The sequence below is a fragment of the Globicephala melas genome, chromosome 21 (assembly GCF_963455315.2).
Source record: "Globicephala melas chromosome 21, mGloMel1.2, whole genome shotgun sequence".
NCBI classification, from domain to species: domain Eukaryota; kingdom Metazoa; phylum Chordata; class Mammalia; order Artiodactyla; family Delphinidae; genus Globicephala; species Globicephala melas.
In genome coordinates, this window is record NC_083334.1 from 29,264,356 (window position 1) to 29,281,912 (window position 17,557).

Consider the following 17,557-nt stretch of genomic DNA (forward strand, 5'->3'; position numbering starts at 1 on the left):
GATAAAGTTCATAAAAATTGAAATAAGGGGAAAAACTTATCAACGAGCTCAAACTTGTAACTCCAGTTTTACTTCAAGAGGATAATATAGGGCTTCCCTGGTGGCGCAGTGGTTGAGAGTCCACCTGCCGATACAGGGGACACGGGTTCGTGCCCCGGTCCGGGAAGATCCCATATGGCACGGAGCGGCTGGGCCCGTGAGCCATGGCTGCTGAGGCTGCGCGTCCGGAGCCTGTGCTCCGCAACGGGAGAGGCCACAGCCGTGAGAGGCCCGCGTACCGCAAAAAAAAAAAAAAGAGGATAATATAGATTCCTGCCTCTCAGGAAAGGGAGTGGGAAGGTAGAGGTTATGCAAAGGATGGGAAATGTCAGAATATATTTATAACCCAAGACATCTGCCCAACACAAACAACGGTCTGCATGTCCAGACACACACACATACAGCACCAAACAAAACTGGTTCCTGAATCCACCACCGGCTTATAGCACAAGAGCTCCATATGCCCTGATCCCAGGCACAGCAGCCCCACCTCCTGTGGACACACTGCTCAATCCCGTGGGTAGAATGGCTTCCAGGAATTTTGGAAAGGGTGGGGAGACAGGAGTGTCAAAGGCTCAAACTCCATCTCCTTCACCCAAACAGACTTCATTTTTCCTTTCATGAGGATTAAGAAGAAAGGGGCAAGGATTAGTCCAAATTTATTGCCTCAGTCAAAAGCCAGCTCTAAGAAGGGAGAAAGTGGATTATGCAAAGAAAACAAATGGAGAGAAAAGAGGACAATGGATACTTTGCATTCAGTAATATTTATTAATTTGATTTTAAAAGGAAAAGAAGGAATCCATTCTAATGGTTCACCTCCCCACGAACCCAGGAGCCCCCCAAAACTCTAAAGAAGTCCTTCTGACCCTGCTGTGAGGTAGATCAGAGCCATCCTGTGTCTAAAGTGAGGGAGGCTGGAGCTTAGAGGGCTGTAATGAGGGAGCCAGGAACCAAACCCCAAACCTTGACCTTTTCTAGCTGCTTCTTCTCAGCCTGGGTCGCCAGGGCCTCCAGTACACTGACTGGTTCATCAGGGTCTGGGTGGCAGAAGGAATGGAACGAGGGTGCTCTCTTTGCCCTAAGCACACAGCACTCAAGCGAGCAAGGGGATGGGTGCCCAGGCAAAGCCAGCCCGGCTGCTGCAAGGACAGCCAGACACTCAGGCTGCTGAGGTAGTGGTGAAGTTCAGGGGTGGGGTTTAGAAAACATCTCTCGGAAGGAGAGAGAGAGAGAGAGAGAGAGAGAGAAAGAGAGAGAATGGTGAAAACCCACTTCGTAAGGGTTCCCCCTCCCAAGCCAGACCCCCTCCCCATCTCATGGCTCAGTGGTCAGGTTCCGGAGGGCAGAGTTTTCCAGCTGGGAAACTCCACAGGGCTCATTCCGAACAGGCCAGAGGCTCTCCAAAGGTTCTGGATCAATGGAGTTGTTTCTTCAAGGTCTAAGAAAGTCCCCAGGAAGCCCTGAAAAAAATGGAGATGAGGTACCTTGGGGTGAGGGGGCAGAGGGTGGGAACAGGAGAGGGAAATGGGTGAAGGTCAGGGACCTTGAGGCGCACGTGCGGTTACACAAAAGCCTCGGGGACCCACCCTGCCACAAAGCCCAACCCAACTTCAACCCGGCCCGGTTCCTACCCGGGAAGAATTTGCACTCACACGTTCCTGAGCCTGTCTAGCCTTCATCCCAGAAGTGGATTCTCACCTTCATAGCTATCAAACCTTTCAAAGAAACCAAAGCTGAGCCCGAGGGCTTTGGGGGACCTCTAGTCTAGTCAAAGCCAGCCCAAGAGGTGGCAAGAAATCTGGGCAAAGAAACTGAGCTAGAACACCAAAACTAGAGCTGACCAGGCGAGGGGGGCCCTTGGGCACAGCGGGACCCACCCCATCCCGGGCCCCCCCTTGCTCCTGGGGTGGAGAACAACCGGCCCGCCCTCCTTTGCTTCAACCCCAGGGCAGGGTGGGTTGGGATGCGGGAAAAGAAAGGGCCCTGGGTTCCACTTCGGTTCCCTACTCCATGCCCCACTTCCCTCGATGCAGAGACCCCAGCCCCATCTTTTCCTACCGAACCCCAAGCTCAAAAAACTGAAGGGAAAAAAAAAAAAAAGAAAAAGAAAAAAAAAAAACTGAAGGGGCTTCCCTGGTGGCGCAGTGGTTGAGAGTCCGCCTGCCGATGCAGGGGACACGGGTTCGTGTCCCGGTCCGGGAAGATCCCACATGCTGCGGAGCGGCTGGGCCCATGAGCCATGGCCGCTGAGCCTGTGCGTCCGGAGCCTGTGCTCCGCAACGGGAGAGGCCACAACAGTGAGAGGCCCGCGTACCGCAAAAAAAAAAAAAATTGACCGAAGGAGATACCGAATGCTTCCTGATCCCGAGCCGTCAACCCCTTCGCCTTGGCTACCTACCAGTCGAGCGGTGGGCACTGCCTGGATTCTGCGGGGCTGGTCAGGGCCGCGGGGGCGTGGAGGCGGCGGCGGGGTGCTCCTCGGGCCGGCAGCGGCCCAGCAGGCGGCGTAAGGCGCTGCGAAAGACAGGGCTGCGGCAGTAGATGAGCGGTTGAAGGCAGAGTTGGCATAGCCTAGACAGTTAAGGGCGAGGAAAGCGGGGCCGGGCACTAGAGAGGGGCCCCCGAGGGCGCGCAGCACGTTGACTACAAAGAAGGGCAACCAGCAGAGAGTGAAGTTTCCCATGATGAGCCCCAAGGTGAGCAGGGCGCGGTGTTCCCGCAGAGGCAGAAGGCGCGCCGGCCGCCGACCGTAGGAGGGCACCCCTTTGGGCCAGGCGCACGGCCCCGCCGGGGCGGGGCACAGGGAGCAAGACCGAGCCCGCGGAGACTCCTCTGGCGGGAAGCGGCCCAGCTCCCGGAGCAGAAAGCGCAGCTGGCGCGTAGCCACCGCGAAAAGTCGCGCGTAGACGAAGAGCATCACCAGGAGCGGAAAGTAGAAGGAGACGGAGGAGAGCGGCGCGTAGGGCATGTTGGAGGCGAAGGCGTAGCAGCGCGGATTGCAGTGGCAACGCTGCGCCTCGACGTCGGCCCCGACGCGCCACCATTTGCTCATGATGGGCGCAAACGACACCAAGGCGGACACGACCCACACCGGGACTACTGCTGCCCGGGCTCGGCGTTTGGTGACCAGCGCGCCGTAGCGCAGCGGGTCGGTCACGGCCAGGTAGCGGTCCACCGCCAGGGCGCACAGGGTTTCCATGCTGGCGGTCACACACTGCACGCCCACCGAGGTCCACAGCTCGCAACCGGTGGCGCCCAGGGGCCAGTGGCCGGTCAGCGCCAACGTGGCACCCCGCGGCACTACCAGGAACCCCACCACCAGGTCGGCTGTGGCCAGCGAAGTCACGAACACGTCGGTCATGGTCTGGAGTCTCGGCGTCCGGGCGATGGCCACGATTACCAGCAGGTTGCCCCCCACGGTGGCCAGCACCGCTAGCGCCAACAGAGCCCCGCTAGTGCCACCGCCCACGGCACCCCGGGCAGCCGCTCGCGTTAGCAGTATTGGGCGCCCGGGTGGGGACATCTGGCCACGGGGCCAGAGGGCTGTTCCCGTGCGGCCAGGGAGCCATTCCCGCGTCGCGCGCGGGGCGGGAGGGAAAGAGGGAAGGGGTCTCGCAGCTTACCCGGCTCAGGGGACGGGGCAGCGGGCCGTAGGAGCGATTCCCCCGGCCTGGGCCATCCTCCCCAGTCGACCCGCGAGAACGCACAGCCTGCCCCCCCCTCGCTGGGTGCCACCACTGGGGAGGGGGTGGGAGGAGGAGTGGCGGCCCTTAAAGGGGCAGAGGCCAATAGTCGCGACGCTCGGCGTCTGTAGGGAAATTGGGGCGTGCGTAGGGAAGCACGACGGATGCTTGACTCCTCCATTAGCCAAATCCAGAGTAAGATGTGTAAGAGGTAGGTCACGCCGTGTGTTCTCTGCCACGATGTGTCCGCTCCTGCCATGACCGGCGCCTGCGCTGACACGCTCAGCGCAGCGCTCCAGCGGCGTGGGTTTTCTGCACCAATTTCCCCGGAAGGTCCAGCAGCAACTCTCGGGGAAGACACAGGAGAAGCCCCCAACCCTTTACCTTGTCGGAGGAAAAGGTAACCCTCCCAAGGCAAACAAGACGACCCACAGCAGCCCCTCTTCTACTTGGGTGTCCCTCCCCCTAAGATATTGTAAGTTACATCATAGGGGGCAGCCAGGGTCTTCCCTCTTCTCCTAAGACCCCCTTCCAATGAGATCTGACCCCCTTCGCTTCTATCCACTTACCCTCTCTGTCACTCTAGTTTCCCTTCTTTTTTTTTTTTTTCCTTTTCAAATCTTCCATTTTCCAGGAGTCTTTATCATTGTCTGCTCATTTGAATTTGGATTTGGCCTCAGGTAGCCTAAGATGCTGAGAGTTTCCATTTCTCCATCTTCCACATTGCCCCCTCCACACACTTTCCACCAAGAAAGCTTCTAGGTGAGCCCCTTCTCTTAAAATGCTCCTGTTGTAGAGACGTGTTGAAAATGAACAAATGGGTTCCAGGTTGAGGCTTATCCACCGTCACCCCCAGCTCTCCACAAATCCTCCATCACCATGGCAAAGTCTCCTCTCTACTTCCCTGAAGATTTTATTCATGAACATTTGAAAAGTAGAAGACACTGAGCTGAGGAATCCACACATTGCGTCTCGGAGCGTGTGGGACCACAGGCCTGGTATTTTAGTGTCCGTTGAAGTCTCTCTTACAATCCCATCAGAGGATCCCTTCACCTGAAGAAGCCCAGGGCCTCCTCCCTTCCCCTTTCCCTCACCCACACTGATGCCTGGTTCCCAACCCGGCTCTCCCGGTGGCTAAGCCAGTTCCTCTCAAAGTGGGTGTGGGGAGATTAGGCTGCAAAACAGTGTTCAAGCTGAAGGGCAGGAAGGTATGACACCTTTATTAAGTCCTATCAATCCCGAACCTTGAAACTTCTTGCCTCCTCCCCTGAAACAATGGGACAAAAGGGGGTGAAATTATCATGGAAAATGCCTCCGGGGCCATGCCTTAGGGAGAGTCTTTTGAACAGCTCTATATTTCAAAAGAACCCTGTAGAGTCACTGGTCTAAGCAATCCCTCTGGGAGGCTGAGCCAGGGCCTGGGAGTTAGAGAGACTGGAGGGGAAGTGAGGACCGAAAATTATCCTCAAGGAAAAAGAACCCAGCTGCCTACCCACGAGCAGGGTTGGTCAGTGGCTCCCAAGCAAATGCCTTTTGTGCCCATGCTGTACCCCAGGCAGGCCTTTGGATCCATGGAAGTGCATCGTGGGTAGAGGTGGAGAGGCCCGGCCTCTACCCCCAACCTCCAGTCACTACCAAGCTTTGCAGGCCCCAGCTGGCCAGAGTCTTGACCGTGGCCGCTTGCTGACCATCAGGGCAGTCACTCCCAAGTTGGGTTTTGCAACACCCCAGAGAGTGTTGCCAGTTACCACAAAGGGGTGACAGAAGATTCTCCAAGAGTAATCTCTAAAACAAATCCATGTCGTGCAGCAGGGTTTTTTGTTTTTTGTTTCTTCCAGGGTGCCAGAGTTTGTGGGGGGAAGGGAGAGGGGTGCCAGGAAGTCAAGCGGCTTCAAAGGCTGCTGTTGTGCTAGGGGTGACCTTGTTAGTCTGAGGAACTGTGTAAAAGTGTTTACATCTCAAAAAAAGACAAGATTTCCCAAACCACGTGAGCGTGCCTGCGTTTGGGAAATGATGAGGCCCATAACCAAAGGAGACTGTGAGGAGAGGAATTAGGGCCCCTGTTAGTGGAGGCATTTAGGAGCCAGCAGAGAGCAGTGACCCAGCACCTGGAGAGCTTCCTTCTTTGCTCTGGCCCATCCCCTATCCCACCTTTCTCAGTCTGGCCTCCCCACCTCACCGACTACCTTGGGGCCCACAGGGAGAAGGGGTCCATCCTTTACCACTTTGGTCTCTTTTTTATCGTGCTTTTGTGTTTCTTACTTTTCTCTTTTGACTAGGTGAGGCATCCATGTTATTCAGCCATCAAAATATGCAAAAGGCGTGTAATACAAAGTTGCCTTCAGCCCAGTTTTCAACTCCCTAACAGATAACCACCATTAATTAGTCTCTTGTTTATCTTTCCAGTAATATTTTATATATAAACAGGTCAATGCAAATACATATGGCTTTGTCGTTTCTTTTCGACCCAAATAGTAGAAAAATATACCGACTGTCCTGAACGTTGCTTATCTTACCTTAACAATATATATCTGTGACGCTTCCATACCAATGCACAAAAGCCTGCCATTTTTAGTATTCCATCGTATGGCTATACCATAATCTATGAAACCGATCGGCTATTAATAGACATCTAATTTACTTCCCATCGTGCCTAGTAGATGACGTTGCAATGAATCACTTGCAATCGTGTCGTTTCACACGTCTGTGAGTATATTTGTAGAATAAATTCCTGTAAATAGAATCACTATATCATGCGGTATATAGTTTACAAATTTAAAAGGTATTACCAGATTTCCCTCTCCAGGCAATGTACCCACTTACCCTCTTGCCATCGCTTCTGATGGCCAGCGAGGGGTGGGAGGCAAGTGACCCGCTGCTTTGGGAAATCACCCAAACGACTGGGCCCAGGGAGTTAGGCTGTCGGGTCTGTAGAGGTCATCCAACTGTGGAGAGAAGCGTGCATGGGCCAGAGAGAGCTTTACCCTGGCCCTGGGCCCCCAGATGACCTTTGTTCTGTGCCCTTGGAGGTAGACTGTGCATGCGGACCTCTGAATCTGCCGAGTTCAGGCCCCTAGGCTGCTGCTGTCTGTGTGTTGAGGGCTCCAAGGATGCAGGTCATCCTGTTGCGTCAGAGACCAGCTGTGTGATGGTCTGTGATTTAGAAAATGGGGTGAGCAGAGCCAGAAGGAGACAGCAGCTGCCCTGCCCCGTGGGCAGAAGTTCTAGGAGCAGGGTGTGCTCTCCTTCCTTTGTTGGTTTTAGCTCCTGGTCTGTCCTCCGAGCCTCATGACCGGGTCCACGCATGTGCGTGTGGCTGTGTGCCTGTTTACGTGACGGGGTAGGAGGAAGCCTAGCTCAGGCGACTGAGCCCTGTACTTTGTCCAAGGCTACGTGTGTTCAAGCTTTCCCCTCTCATCCTGTCTCTCTTCTTCCACTGTAAGCGTCCATGCCATGCCGTGCTTGAAACGCTGTGCGTAGGTGTGGCCTCTGAACAGCCGGCTTGGTGTTCGCTGTTTCTCCTTTTGTTGCAATTAGTCCAGGAGGGTAGAATGATGAGCTAAAAGGGGTCTGAAAGATCAAATCCAACACCAACATTCTACAGAATTAAAAAGCTGAGGTCCGGAGAGGAAACTGAGGTTGGACCATAATCTCACAGTGAAGGTTCATTCCCAGCAGGAGTACAGGCATCTGAGGAGCCGGGTCCTCTTCCCAAGCGCCTCCCCCACACTCCCTGGCAGTCTGCGGCCGGTGCCACCTGCCAGCCTGTCCTCTGGAGGGGAGGCAGGGCTCGGAGAGGACCACCGCCCTGCCCCCAGAGCTGAAAAGAAGCCCCCAACCTAGCACTTTCCTTGTCTTCTACAACATGCCATGGCTACTCTCCACACGTCTGCTGTTTCCCAAGGCAAGGAGCTTGAAGGAGAGGCAGGGAAGGAACCTCCATCTTCAGGAGCCAAAATGTCCTCTTGTGCCTAAGAGCTGGCCGGGGACAAGAGCCTTATTCAGGCAGACACAGGGGTGGACGCTTAGGATTTTCTCTCAGTGCCTTTTCTCTTGTTCCTGGTCATCCACGAAAGAGGGGATCAGAAATGTTTCTTTCCCTCCTGCAGTAGGGAGAGAAATCCATGTTCTAATCTCTTTGAATAGTGATTAAAATCCTTGACTATTAGAGAGGCTGCTCCCCAGGGACAGGACAAGATCACACAGCCCACCTGCAGCCCAGACAAGAGTTTCTTGGGGTTCAGGAAGGCACCCTCTCCCAGGGAGGTCGGGGAGCGATCAGGAGGGTGGGAGAGGGAGAGAGCAAGAGAGGGTGCTCACCAACCCTCAGATCATGCCTTCCGAGTCACCCCTGGATACTGCTTCCGCTGATTTCTGTGCAGCCTGTTTCTTCGATTGGAAGCCTGGAAGAGGGCAGATCCGCCACGCTGCTTGCATCTGTGGTCTCTTCCCTCCCTCTCCCTGGGAAGGAAAGCGCCAACAAGGCTAGAGCCTGTCTGGCACTCAAGCTGCACAGTCTCTGGCCTTTCTCTCACATCAGCCCACAGTTTTCACCGGGAACAAGTACTGAACAAGGAGTATCCGGTGCTTGGAAGAAAAGGGAGCAAAACAAGGGGACGGTTTCTCCTCCGACGGGGAGACCCACGTCTTGCATATGAGACCCTCCAGTTAAGACAGAGTGAGGAGCTTTCCCGTCTGGAAAAAGGAAGGAAGCTGAGTCCCGCAAACCCTTTTTTTTTTTTTTAAATAAATTTATTTATTTTTATTTTTGGCTGCATTGGGTCTTCATTGCTGCACGCGGGCTTTCTCTAGTTGCAGTGAGAACTAGAGAAAACTAGTTTTCTGGTCGGGGGCTACGCTTTGTTGCAGTGTGTGGCCTTCTCATTGCGGTGGCTTCTCTTGTTGCGGAGCACGGGCTCTAGGCACGTGGGCTTTAGTAGCTGCAGCACGCAGGCTCAGTAGTTGTGGCTTGCGGGCTCTAGAGTGCAGGCTCAGTAGTTGTGGTGCACGGGCTTAGTTGCTCCACGGCATGTGGGATCTTCCCGGACCAGGGCTCGAACCCGTGTCTCCCGCGTTGGCAGGCAGATCCTTAACCACTGCGCCACCAGGGAAGCCCAGGGCTCACTTCTCTCTCTTTTTTTTTTTTTTTTTTTGCGGTACGCGGGCCTCTCACTGTTGTGGCCTCTCCCGTGTGAAGCACAGGCTCTGGACGCGCAGGCTCAGCGGCCATGGCTCACGGCCCCAGCCGCTCCGCGGCATGCGGGATCTTCCCGGACTGGGGCACGAACCCGTGTCCCCTGCATCGGCAGGCGGACTCTCAACCACTGCGCCACCAGGGAAGCCCCCAGGGCTCACTTCTTACTTGAGTTTCTTTGCTTGGTTTGGCTTGCTTTCCACTCACATGCCTGGACTCACATCTCCCCCCAGATTGAAGTGATTCCAATGTCATGATACTATTTAAGACCAAAGGCAGCAGCCCCAGGAGCCAGGAAGGCATTCCAGGATGGTGTGATGGGAATAAGGGATTCCTGGGCTTCCAGGGAAGAGGAAAAGCACTCAGACACCATCCGTGATCGCCAGGGAAACACCATGGGGCCCATGGAGGGATCATCTTTTTAACCACTTCTAGCATCTGGAATCCTCTCTATAGGCTACAGAAAGGAAATCTCTGCAAAGTAGTATTGCCATGACCTCCTCCACCTCCTCAATATAAAAATGAAATGCTGCCCCTTCCAAATGCTTCCAGCCTAGAAACCAAAGGGTCCACGCTCCTGCCTTTCATTCCACTGTTCCCATTTCTCCTGGCCCCCAACCAAGCCCTCCACTCCTAATGAGCCACTGAGTACCAGAAGAGGAAATGTCAGCAGGATGGGGGGCCTGGTGGCCTCAGGGGCTCCAGAGCAGAGCTTGGCAGAGGGGGAAGGAGGGCTATCCTGATGTCATCACTTTTCAGGAGACCTCGGGCTTTTCCTGCCCAGCTGTGGGTAATGGACTCAGCAGCTGGTGCTGGGAGGTGATGAAGCCTCTGAGGTCTTGAGCTGGGATCTTGGTTCCTGATGCACAGTGGAGACAAGATGCTTGGTGGGGACCAGGAAGCCCTGAGAAGAGCAGGATGAGAATATTCATCTTAGTCTGTTCTTTCTGCAAAATAACTGAATACCCCAGGAACACCTTCCTGGGCCTGGTGAGAAATGCAAAAAGGTAGAAGCCACAATATTGCTCTCACCAAACCCCATGTATTGTAGATTATTGAATGCACAGCTGAAAAATAGGAATACTCACCAACTCTCACATTAATGAAGGCAAAATAATTTGATACAATTCAAGTAGGGTATATGCAGGGGCTAGTTAAGTAAGTATAGGAGCTAATCCAGGAAGACTTTTTGGAGGAGGTTCCATCTCTACTTTCAGGAAAGGGCTGGCCAGGACTTGATCCTCCTTTTATTTCATCCTGGTCTCCTACAGTATCTTATATCCAATTTATTTATTTTTAAGATTGGTTTAGGCGTGTTAGGGCCTGTGCTTTCTCATCTAAGTGTTAGAATAAGCTTATCTATGTTTACAGAATATCTTGCTGGGATTTTGATAGGAATTACATTAAACCTATACATGAATTTGGGAAGAATTGGCATGTTTACTATGTTGAGTCATCCAGTCCATGACCACAATGTATGTCTCCATTTATTTAGGTCTTCTTTGATTGACTTTATCAGCATTTAGTAATTTTCGGCCTACAGATCCTACACATATTTTGTTAAATTTGTAACTAGGTGTCTCATTTTCTTTGTAACAATTATACATGGTATAGCATTTACAGTTTCTGCCTGTTTGTTCTTAGTATGTAGAAATGTGATTGGTTTCGTGCATCGATCTTTTATCCTGTGACATTGCAGAACTCACACAGCAGTTATAGGAGCTTTTTTGTAGTCTTTGGGATTTTCTGCATACACAATTATAACATCTGCAAATAAGGACAGTTTTCTTTCTTTCTTGCCACTCTGTATGCCTTTTTATTTCTTTTTCTTTTCTTTTTCTTTTTTTTTGCAGTGGCTAGAACTTCCAGTACTGTATTGAATAAGAGTAGTGAGAGGAAGCATCCTTGCCTTGTTCCCAGTCTTGGGGAGAAAGCATTCAGTCTTTCACCATCAACTATGATGTTAGCTGTAAACTTTTTGTAGATGTCTTTATCAAACTGAGGTAGCTCCACTCTCTTCCTAACTTGCTGAGAATTTTTAATCATAAATAGGTGTTGGATTTTGTCAGATGCCTTTTCTGTACTAGTTGATAAGATTATGATTTTTCTAATTAACCTGTTGCTATGATGGACATTTAAAAAAATATTTATTTATTTATTTGGCTGCACTGGGTCTTAGTTCCATGCGGGATCTTCGTTGCCACATGCGGGATCTCCGTTGCGGCATGCGGGATCTTTAGTTTCAGCACGCGGGTCTTTTAGTTGTGGCATGCAGGATCTTTTTTTTTTCTTTTTACTTGCGGCACGTGGGATCTTTTTTTAGTTGTGGCAGGCATGCGAACTCTTAGCTGTGGAATGTGGGATCTAGTTCCCTGACCAGGGATCAAACCCAGGCCCCCTGCATTGGGAGTGTGAAGTCTTAGCCACTGGACCACCAGGGAAGTCCCTGGACATTATTTTTAATCTAAACTTTATTGACCACTTGATATCGTGGAATTCTGAATATTGAATCAGACTATATATGTGGAATAAATCCTACTTGATCATAGTATATAATTCTTCTGATATTTATAATTATTTTAGAACAATGGATTCAATTTGTTATATCTCATGAGAGATATTGGTTTATAGTTTTTTTTAGTACCGTCTGTATCTGGTTTTCATATCAAGATAATACTGGCCTAACAATAAGTTGGGAAGTGTTCCCTCCTCTATTTTCTGGAAGAGTTTGTGCAAAATTGCTGCTTATTCTTCTTCAGGTGTTTGAAACTGGAGTGAAACCATCTGAGCCAGGAGATTACTTTTTGGGAAGGGAATCTGCTTTATCTTGATCATAACTTCTTTGTGCACTGGAGTCACAAAGGCGTTAGCCAAGTTACAAACTCTAGAATTTCAGCAGACCTTGGCAATCATCAAGTCCCACATCCCTCACTACATATGAAGACACTGAGGCTTGGGCTGAGAGAATAACTTGCCCAAAGTCGCAGAGCACTTTAGCAGAAGAAATGGGAAGAGCCCGTGGACCAGGATGCTCAGTCCAGCTACCTCTGCTCCTAAGTTAATGATAGTGGCTCAAGAAGTGGAGACTTTCAACTTTCAGACACCCTGGCATTCATTGCCCACTTGCTCTTTTATAGGAGGAGATCAAAGTCTTCCCTGTGCACAAGCGCTTGATAAGAGGGTTCCCCAAGTCCCTTCTAGCCCATAATTAGAACAAGAAAGGGCAGAGGTCAAGAGCAGAGCTGGCAACCCAAGACCAAGTGGGCAGAGAGACAAAGCTATGGCAACTGAAGTCTCCCAACAAAGAAGCAACCACAGGACTGATCAGCCTGGGAACCTGCTCCCTCTGTTGGTTTGATGTGCACTTGGACCAAAGAGGAACAGAGGAAATTCCCTGGTAATCCAGTGGTTAGGACTCAGCCCTTTCACTGCAGTGGCAGGGGTTCAATCCTTGGTTGGGGAAGTAAGATCCTGCAAGTTGTGCAGCGCAGACAAAAAAAAAATTTTTAATAGATAAATAATTTTTTTTTTAAAAAAGGAGGAACAGAGGAGGTGGGCACATCTCCTAACTGGGTCAGCAAACAGTAGGAAGTTAAGTCTTCCAGCTCACACCCCTCTGGCTCCCTGCAGCCAGAGGCCACTGTCCAAACTGCAGGTAAGAAGACAGAAGGAAGGAGTGGAGGGATTACACCTTCACATTAACATAACTCGACATTCCTACAGCCGAATCCCCATCACTGCAACAGCGTTGTCCAGTGGAACCTTCCACAATGGAAATATTATATATCTGTGCTTTCCAACAAGATAGCCACCAGTCACATGTGGGTAGTAAACACAGGAAATGTGAGTAGTGCAAGTAAGAAACTACATTTTTAATCTTATTAAATTGTAATTAATTTAATTTAAATAGTCATATGTGGATAGTGCAGACCTAGAGGAACCTCTCTTTGTAAATACACTCATGAACAAACATAAAAAGCAGGGGAAAACCAGAATCATAATCTATAACAAAAGAAAAAGCACTAAGATATGACAAGTCACTTAAAATTGAGCTAAAAACCTCACTCCTCAAATTTGCACCAATATTACACGATGCTCTGGTTTCATTTTATTTGGTGGTCTACCCATGCTAGTTTTTAAAAATTCACCTTTGGCAGTACAAAAGAAGGAACAAATAACAGACTTCAGGGATCCAGATGGAAGTTACTAACCGGCTATAGAGTTAGTTTAGAGAAAGAACACTGCAGGGGTTTGTTTTGTTTTGTTTATTGGTATATCTCCAATGCCTAGAATATTCCCCAGCAAAGAAGTCTCTCAGCAAAAATTTGCTGAGTGGCCTCAAGGACAGACTGTCAAAGGAACTGATCTAATTAAAAAGAAATGTTTGCAGCGGGAGGACCACTAGAGGGCGCGCCAGCCCAGCAGCCAAGAGGCTGGGGAACAAAGGCGGGGAGGCTCTTGGGGTTCCCCTAGCGCTTCCCACGCTCTGGGGTGGCTTCAGAAGAGTAAACCCCGCCACCCCCTCCCATCACCCCTTATGTCTTCGTTTCCTTTTTATTCGTCTGAACGTTTTCTCGTGTGTACGAGCCAACCCACTGACCCCGAGGTCAGGATGGCCAGCCATCTATGGGCAGTGCAAGGCCCCCAGCCCCGGGACGCTTAATAAATGTCACATTTTGCGCCTCAAATAAAGGAAATGGAGAGTCACAGGCAGAAGCCCAGGCCGGGAAATCAGGAGGCGGGCTTCTAGACAGCTCTTTACACTCACTGGAAGCCCACCAGGTCCCAAAGGTTGTGCTACACGTTTTAACCCAGGTAAATAGTGTTACCTCCATTTCACAGATGAGAACATTGCATTTCAGCGTGATTGGCAAAGGTTACGTAGATCATAAGTGGATTGTGAACCCGGGACGTTTTCTTTACAAAACCCGTGGAATTAACACTGTGCCATCGTCTTTGAGTTCAAAGATGTCGCTACTGAAGGCACTGCTTTCTGTGGGATCCGGTGAGGCTGGAGACTGAAAGCTGGGGTTCAGCTGGAGTCAGGGGAGGGGAAAGAGAGGGAGTTACGTTGCAGCCCTTCCTGGGGAGCTGAAGAAAGGCACGGTCAGCACTCAGAAGGGCGGGGTGGACCCACCCTTGGCAAAAATCTTCCAGGTTCCTTCTGCTATGGACTGAATGTTTGTGTCTAGCCCCAGATTCATGCCTGTATGATGGTAACCCCCGCAATGGGTTGGTTGGGGGTTTTATTGGTTTTTTTTTTTTTTTTTTTGGCCACACTGCAGCATCTTAGTTGCTCAACCAGGGAACAAACCTGCGCCCCCTGTGGTGGAGTGCAGAATCTTAACTACTGGACCACCAGGGAGGTCCTGCCTGGGATGGTATTTAGAGATGGGGGCTTTTGGGAGGTTAGAGTTAGGTTTAGATGGGGTCATGAGGGTGGGCTCCTCTCCCATCATGGGATTGGTGTCCTTATAAAAAGAGAGGAGTGACCAGACTTCTCTCTCCCCACCACCGTGTGAGGACAGACTGAGAAGGCACTGTCTGCAAACCAGGAAGAGGGGTCTCACCAGGAACCATATCTTCCAGCACCTTGATCTTGGACTCGCAAGTCTCCGGAACTGAGAAATCAATGTCTGTTGTTTATGTCGCCCAGTCTGTGGTGTTGGACACCACCCTTGCCTCCACTGTATCCTTTCTGTGCTTTGGGACGGCTTCCCCCTCTCCTCACATCAAGACCAGCTCCCAGATAAAGATCCCACCTATTTCATAAGCTTCTCGGCTCATCTGAAGCACTCTGAGGTTTGGGAATCACAGGGGTGGTGATGAAATGTATGGGCTTTGGACCAAGTAGGTTATAAAAATATCTAAATGTGAGCTGTGGCATGGGCAGGCTAAACCCCTACCCGCCCCCCCCAAGCCCCATGTGTGAATTAGGAATACTTGTTATACTTGTCCTACAAGGTCCTGGGGCCATTTATCAGTCTTGTCAATGTCAGACCTCTCACATGCAGGTCGGGCACAGAGCACAGGAAGTGTCCGTTTCCTTTCCTCCTTGCTTGTGGTGTCATGAATGTGAACGTCACTTTACAGTTAGCAGAACCTTTAGCTGAGGACAGAAAGCTTTTTTAAAACAGGGGATTTCAGGCATCAACCTGTGAGTGGAGGAGATATTTTGGGGTGGGGGAGAACATTTGGGGACTGAGGATCTTGAGCATAAGGGTGAAAACGTGCAACTCAGATTGGGACTTGAACCCACGCTCTTTTTTTTTGCGGTACGCGGGCCTCTCACTGTTGTGGCCTCTCCCGTTGCGGAGCACAGGCTCCGGACGCGCAGGCTCAGCGGACATGGCTCACGGGCCCAGCCGCTCTGCGGCATGTGGGATCTTCCCAGACCGGGGCACGAACCCATGTCCCCAGCATCGGCAGGCGGACTCTCAACCACTGAGCCACCAGGGAAGCCCGAATCCGTGCTCTTTTAACTGAGATCACACACCTGGTCTCAGGACTTAATGAAGCTCAGGTTCTTGATGTCTCATCGCAGAAAGAATTCAGTGAGAGACAAAGTGATAGGTAAGGATTGGATTTATTTAGAGAGAAACACACTCCAGAGACAGAGTGTGGGCCACCTAGAAGGCCCCATGGTATGGGGTTGTCAGTTTTTTGTTTTTTTTTTTTAATAAATTTATTTATTTATTTATTTTTGGCTGTGTTGGGTCTTCGTTTCTGTGCGAGGGCTTTCTCTACTTGTGGCGAGCGGGGGCCACTCTTCATCGCGGTGCACGGGCCTCTCACTGTTGTGGCCTTCTCTTGTTGCGGAGCACAGGCTCCAGTCGCGCAGGCTCAGTAGCTGTGGCGCACGGGCTTAGTTGCTCCGCGGCATGTGGGATCTTCCCAGACCATGGCTCGAACCCGTGTCCCCTGCATTGGCAGGCAGATTCTCCACCACTGCGCCACCAGGGAAGCCCCTGGGGTTGTCAGTTTTTATAGGAGTGAGTCATTTCGTAGGCCAATGAGTGGGAAGAGTATTCCAGCTATTTTGGGGAAGGGGCGGGGATTTCCAGAAATTGGGCCACAGCCCACTTTTTATGGTTGGCCTTGGAACTGTCATGGCTCCTGTGGGTGTGTCATTTAGCATGCTGATGTGTTACAGTGAGCATACACTGAGGCTCAAGGTTTGGACCATTTGGTGCTAATCAGTTTAGGCCATGTCCTCGAGCTATGTTATTCTTTTAAAGGTTGTGCCCTGCCCCCTTCCCTCCTGTCTCAAGGGGACTGGGGACACAGGTCACTGCTCTCACCCCAAAGCAAGAAGAGTGCACTGTGAGGTTCAACACACACACACACACACAAACTCACGCACTTGCTCAGGACTGCTCCACACACACGCCTCCCAATTTCCCCTCTACTTGCTGTGCTGGAATCTTCTGTTGCCCCTGCTTGGTGCCCCAGGAGGTTGGCCCACAGGGCAGCGTCCATGGGCCCCCTTGTCCTCTGTCTTCTGGCTGGACTGGGCCATCAAGGAGCCTGGCAGCAGAGCCGAGGGCAGGAGGCCAGTGAGGGTGAGTTTCTACCTTCCAGCTCTTTCCCTGTGCCCAGCCAGGATGGCAGGTGACAGCTCCTGTGAGGCCTTTCCCTCTCTGTCTCTCTCTGTCTCTCTCTGTCTCTCTCTGTCTCTGGATTCCAGTAAACACCTTCCTCACTCCTTCAGGCCCAATTCTGGCCCCAGGCACCACGATTTCCCTTTTGGTTTTCCAACCTCCTGCCCTCAACTTTGTAGATCATCCCTTTACTAAACTCTCCTCAAATTACCTGACTTAAGTGACCCTGAGGGACACGTCCCTGAAGGCTGGTTAGGGCCAAGGATCTGGCCACCCGCTGGCCCCTGGTGACCGCAGTGCCACCCTTCCTCAGTTGCCACCAAAACCTCTCAGCTGTTCTGCTCTCCTGGCCAACACACAATACCTTCTAAGCCTGTGAGGCCCCATCTCAGGTGGACACACCCAGGGTCATCCGTAGGAGGGCCCCCCAGGCAAACCGCCCTGCCTAGAGGTCAACACACCCACCCCCTCCAGCACCCTTGCATTGTTCCCACAGTGGGAAGATGACGATTCCCAAGGAATTAAGCCCAACAATCTGTTCTTGAAGTCCAGGTAAAGGTTGTAGACCCTGCTCTGAGCCATTAAAACCTTTCTTGCGAACTCTGAGCCCCAAAACGACACTAAAACTTTAAATTCATCATTGGGAATCCTTCACGTCAGCTCATGTGTCCTGTCACCATGGCCCTGTGTTCTTCAGAGGCTCTTGTGCCCTCTTATACGACAAGTGATTCCTAACCTTCCTGCCCCAGATGGAGATTCAACCATTTACAAAAGAGCTGTTTAAAAACAAACAAGCTCATAGATACAGAGAGTACAGATTGGTGGTGTCAGAGGCAGGGGGTGGGGATTAGGGGAAATGGGTGAAGGAGGTCCAAAGGTACCAAAAAAAAAAAAGACATTAAAGAAAATAGGCAGGACTTCTGTGGCGGTCCAGTGGTTAAGACTCCACGCTTCCACTGCAGGGGGCATGAGTTGGATCCCTGGTTGGGGAACTAAGCTCCTGCATGCCACACGGTGTGGCCAAAAAAAAAAAAAGTATA

At 51.3% G+C, this 17,557-nt stretch overlaps 1 protein-coding gene across 1 annotated transcript; it reads right to left on the reverse strand.

The window, feature by feature from the left end:
* Positions 1 to 798: 798 nt before the first annotated feature.
* Positions 799 to 3,737, reverse strand: ADRB3 (adrenoceptor beta 3). The gene is given in 4 exon segments (XM_060291530.1): positions 799 to 1,499; positions 2,438 to 3,478; positions 3,481 to 3,521; positions 3,524 to 3,737. Coding segments are annotated over 4 exon segments (1,299 nt in total). The 5' UTR covers positions 3,609 to 3,737; the 3' UTR covers positions 799 to 1,367.
* Between the last annotated feature and the right edge of the window lie 13,820 nt (positions 3,738 to 17,557).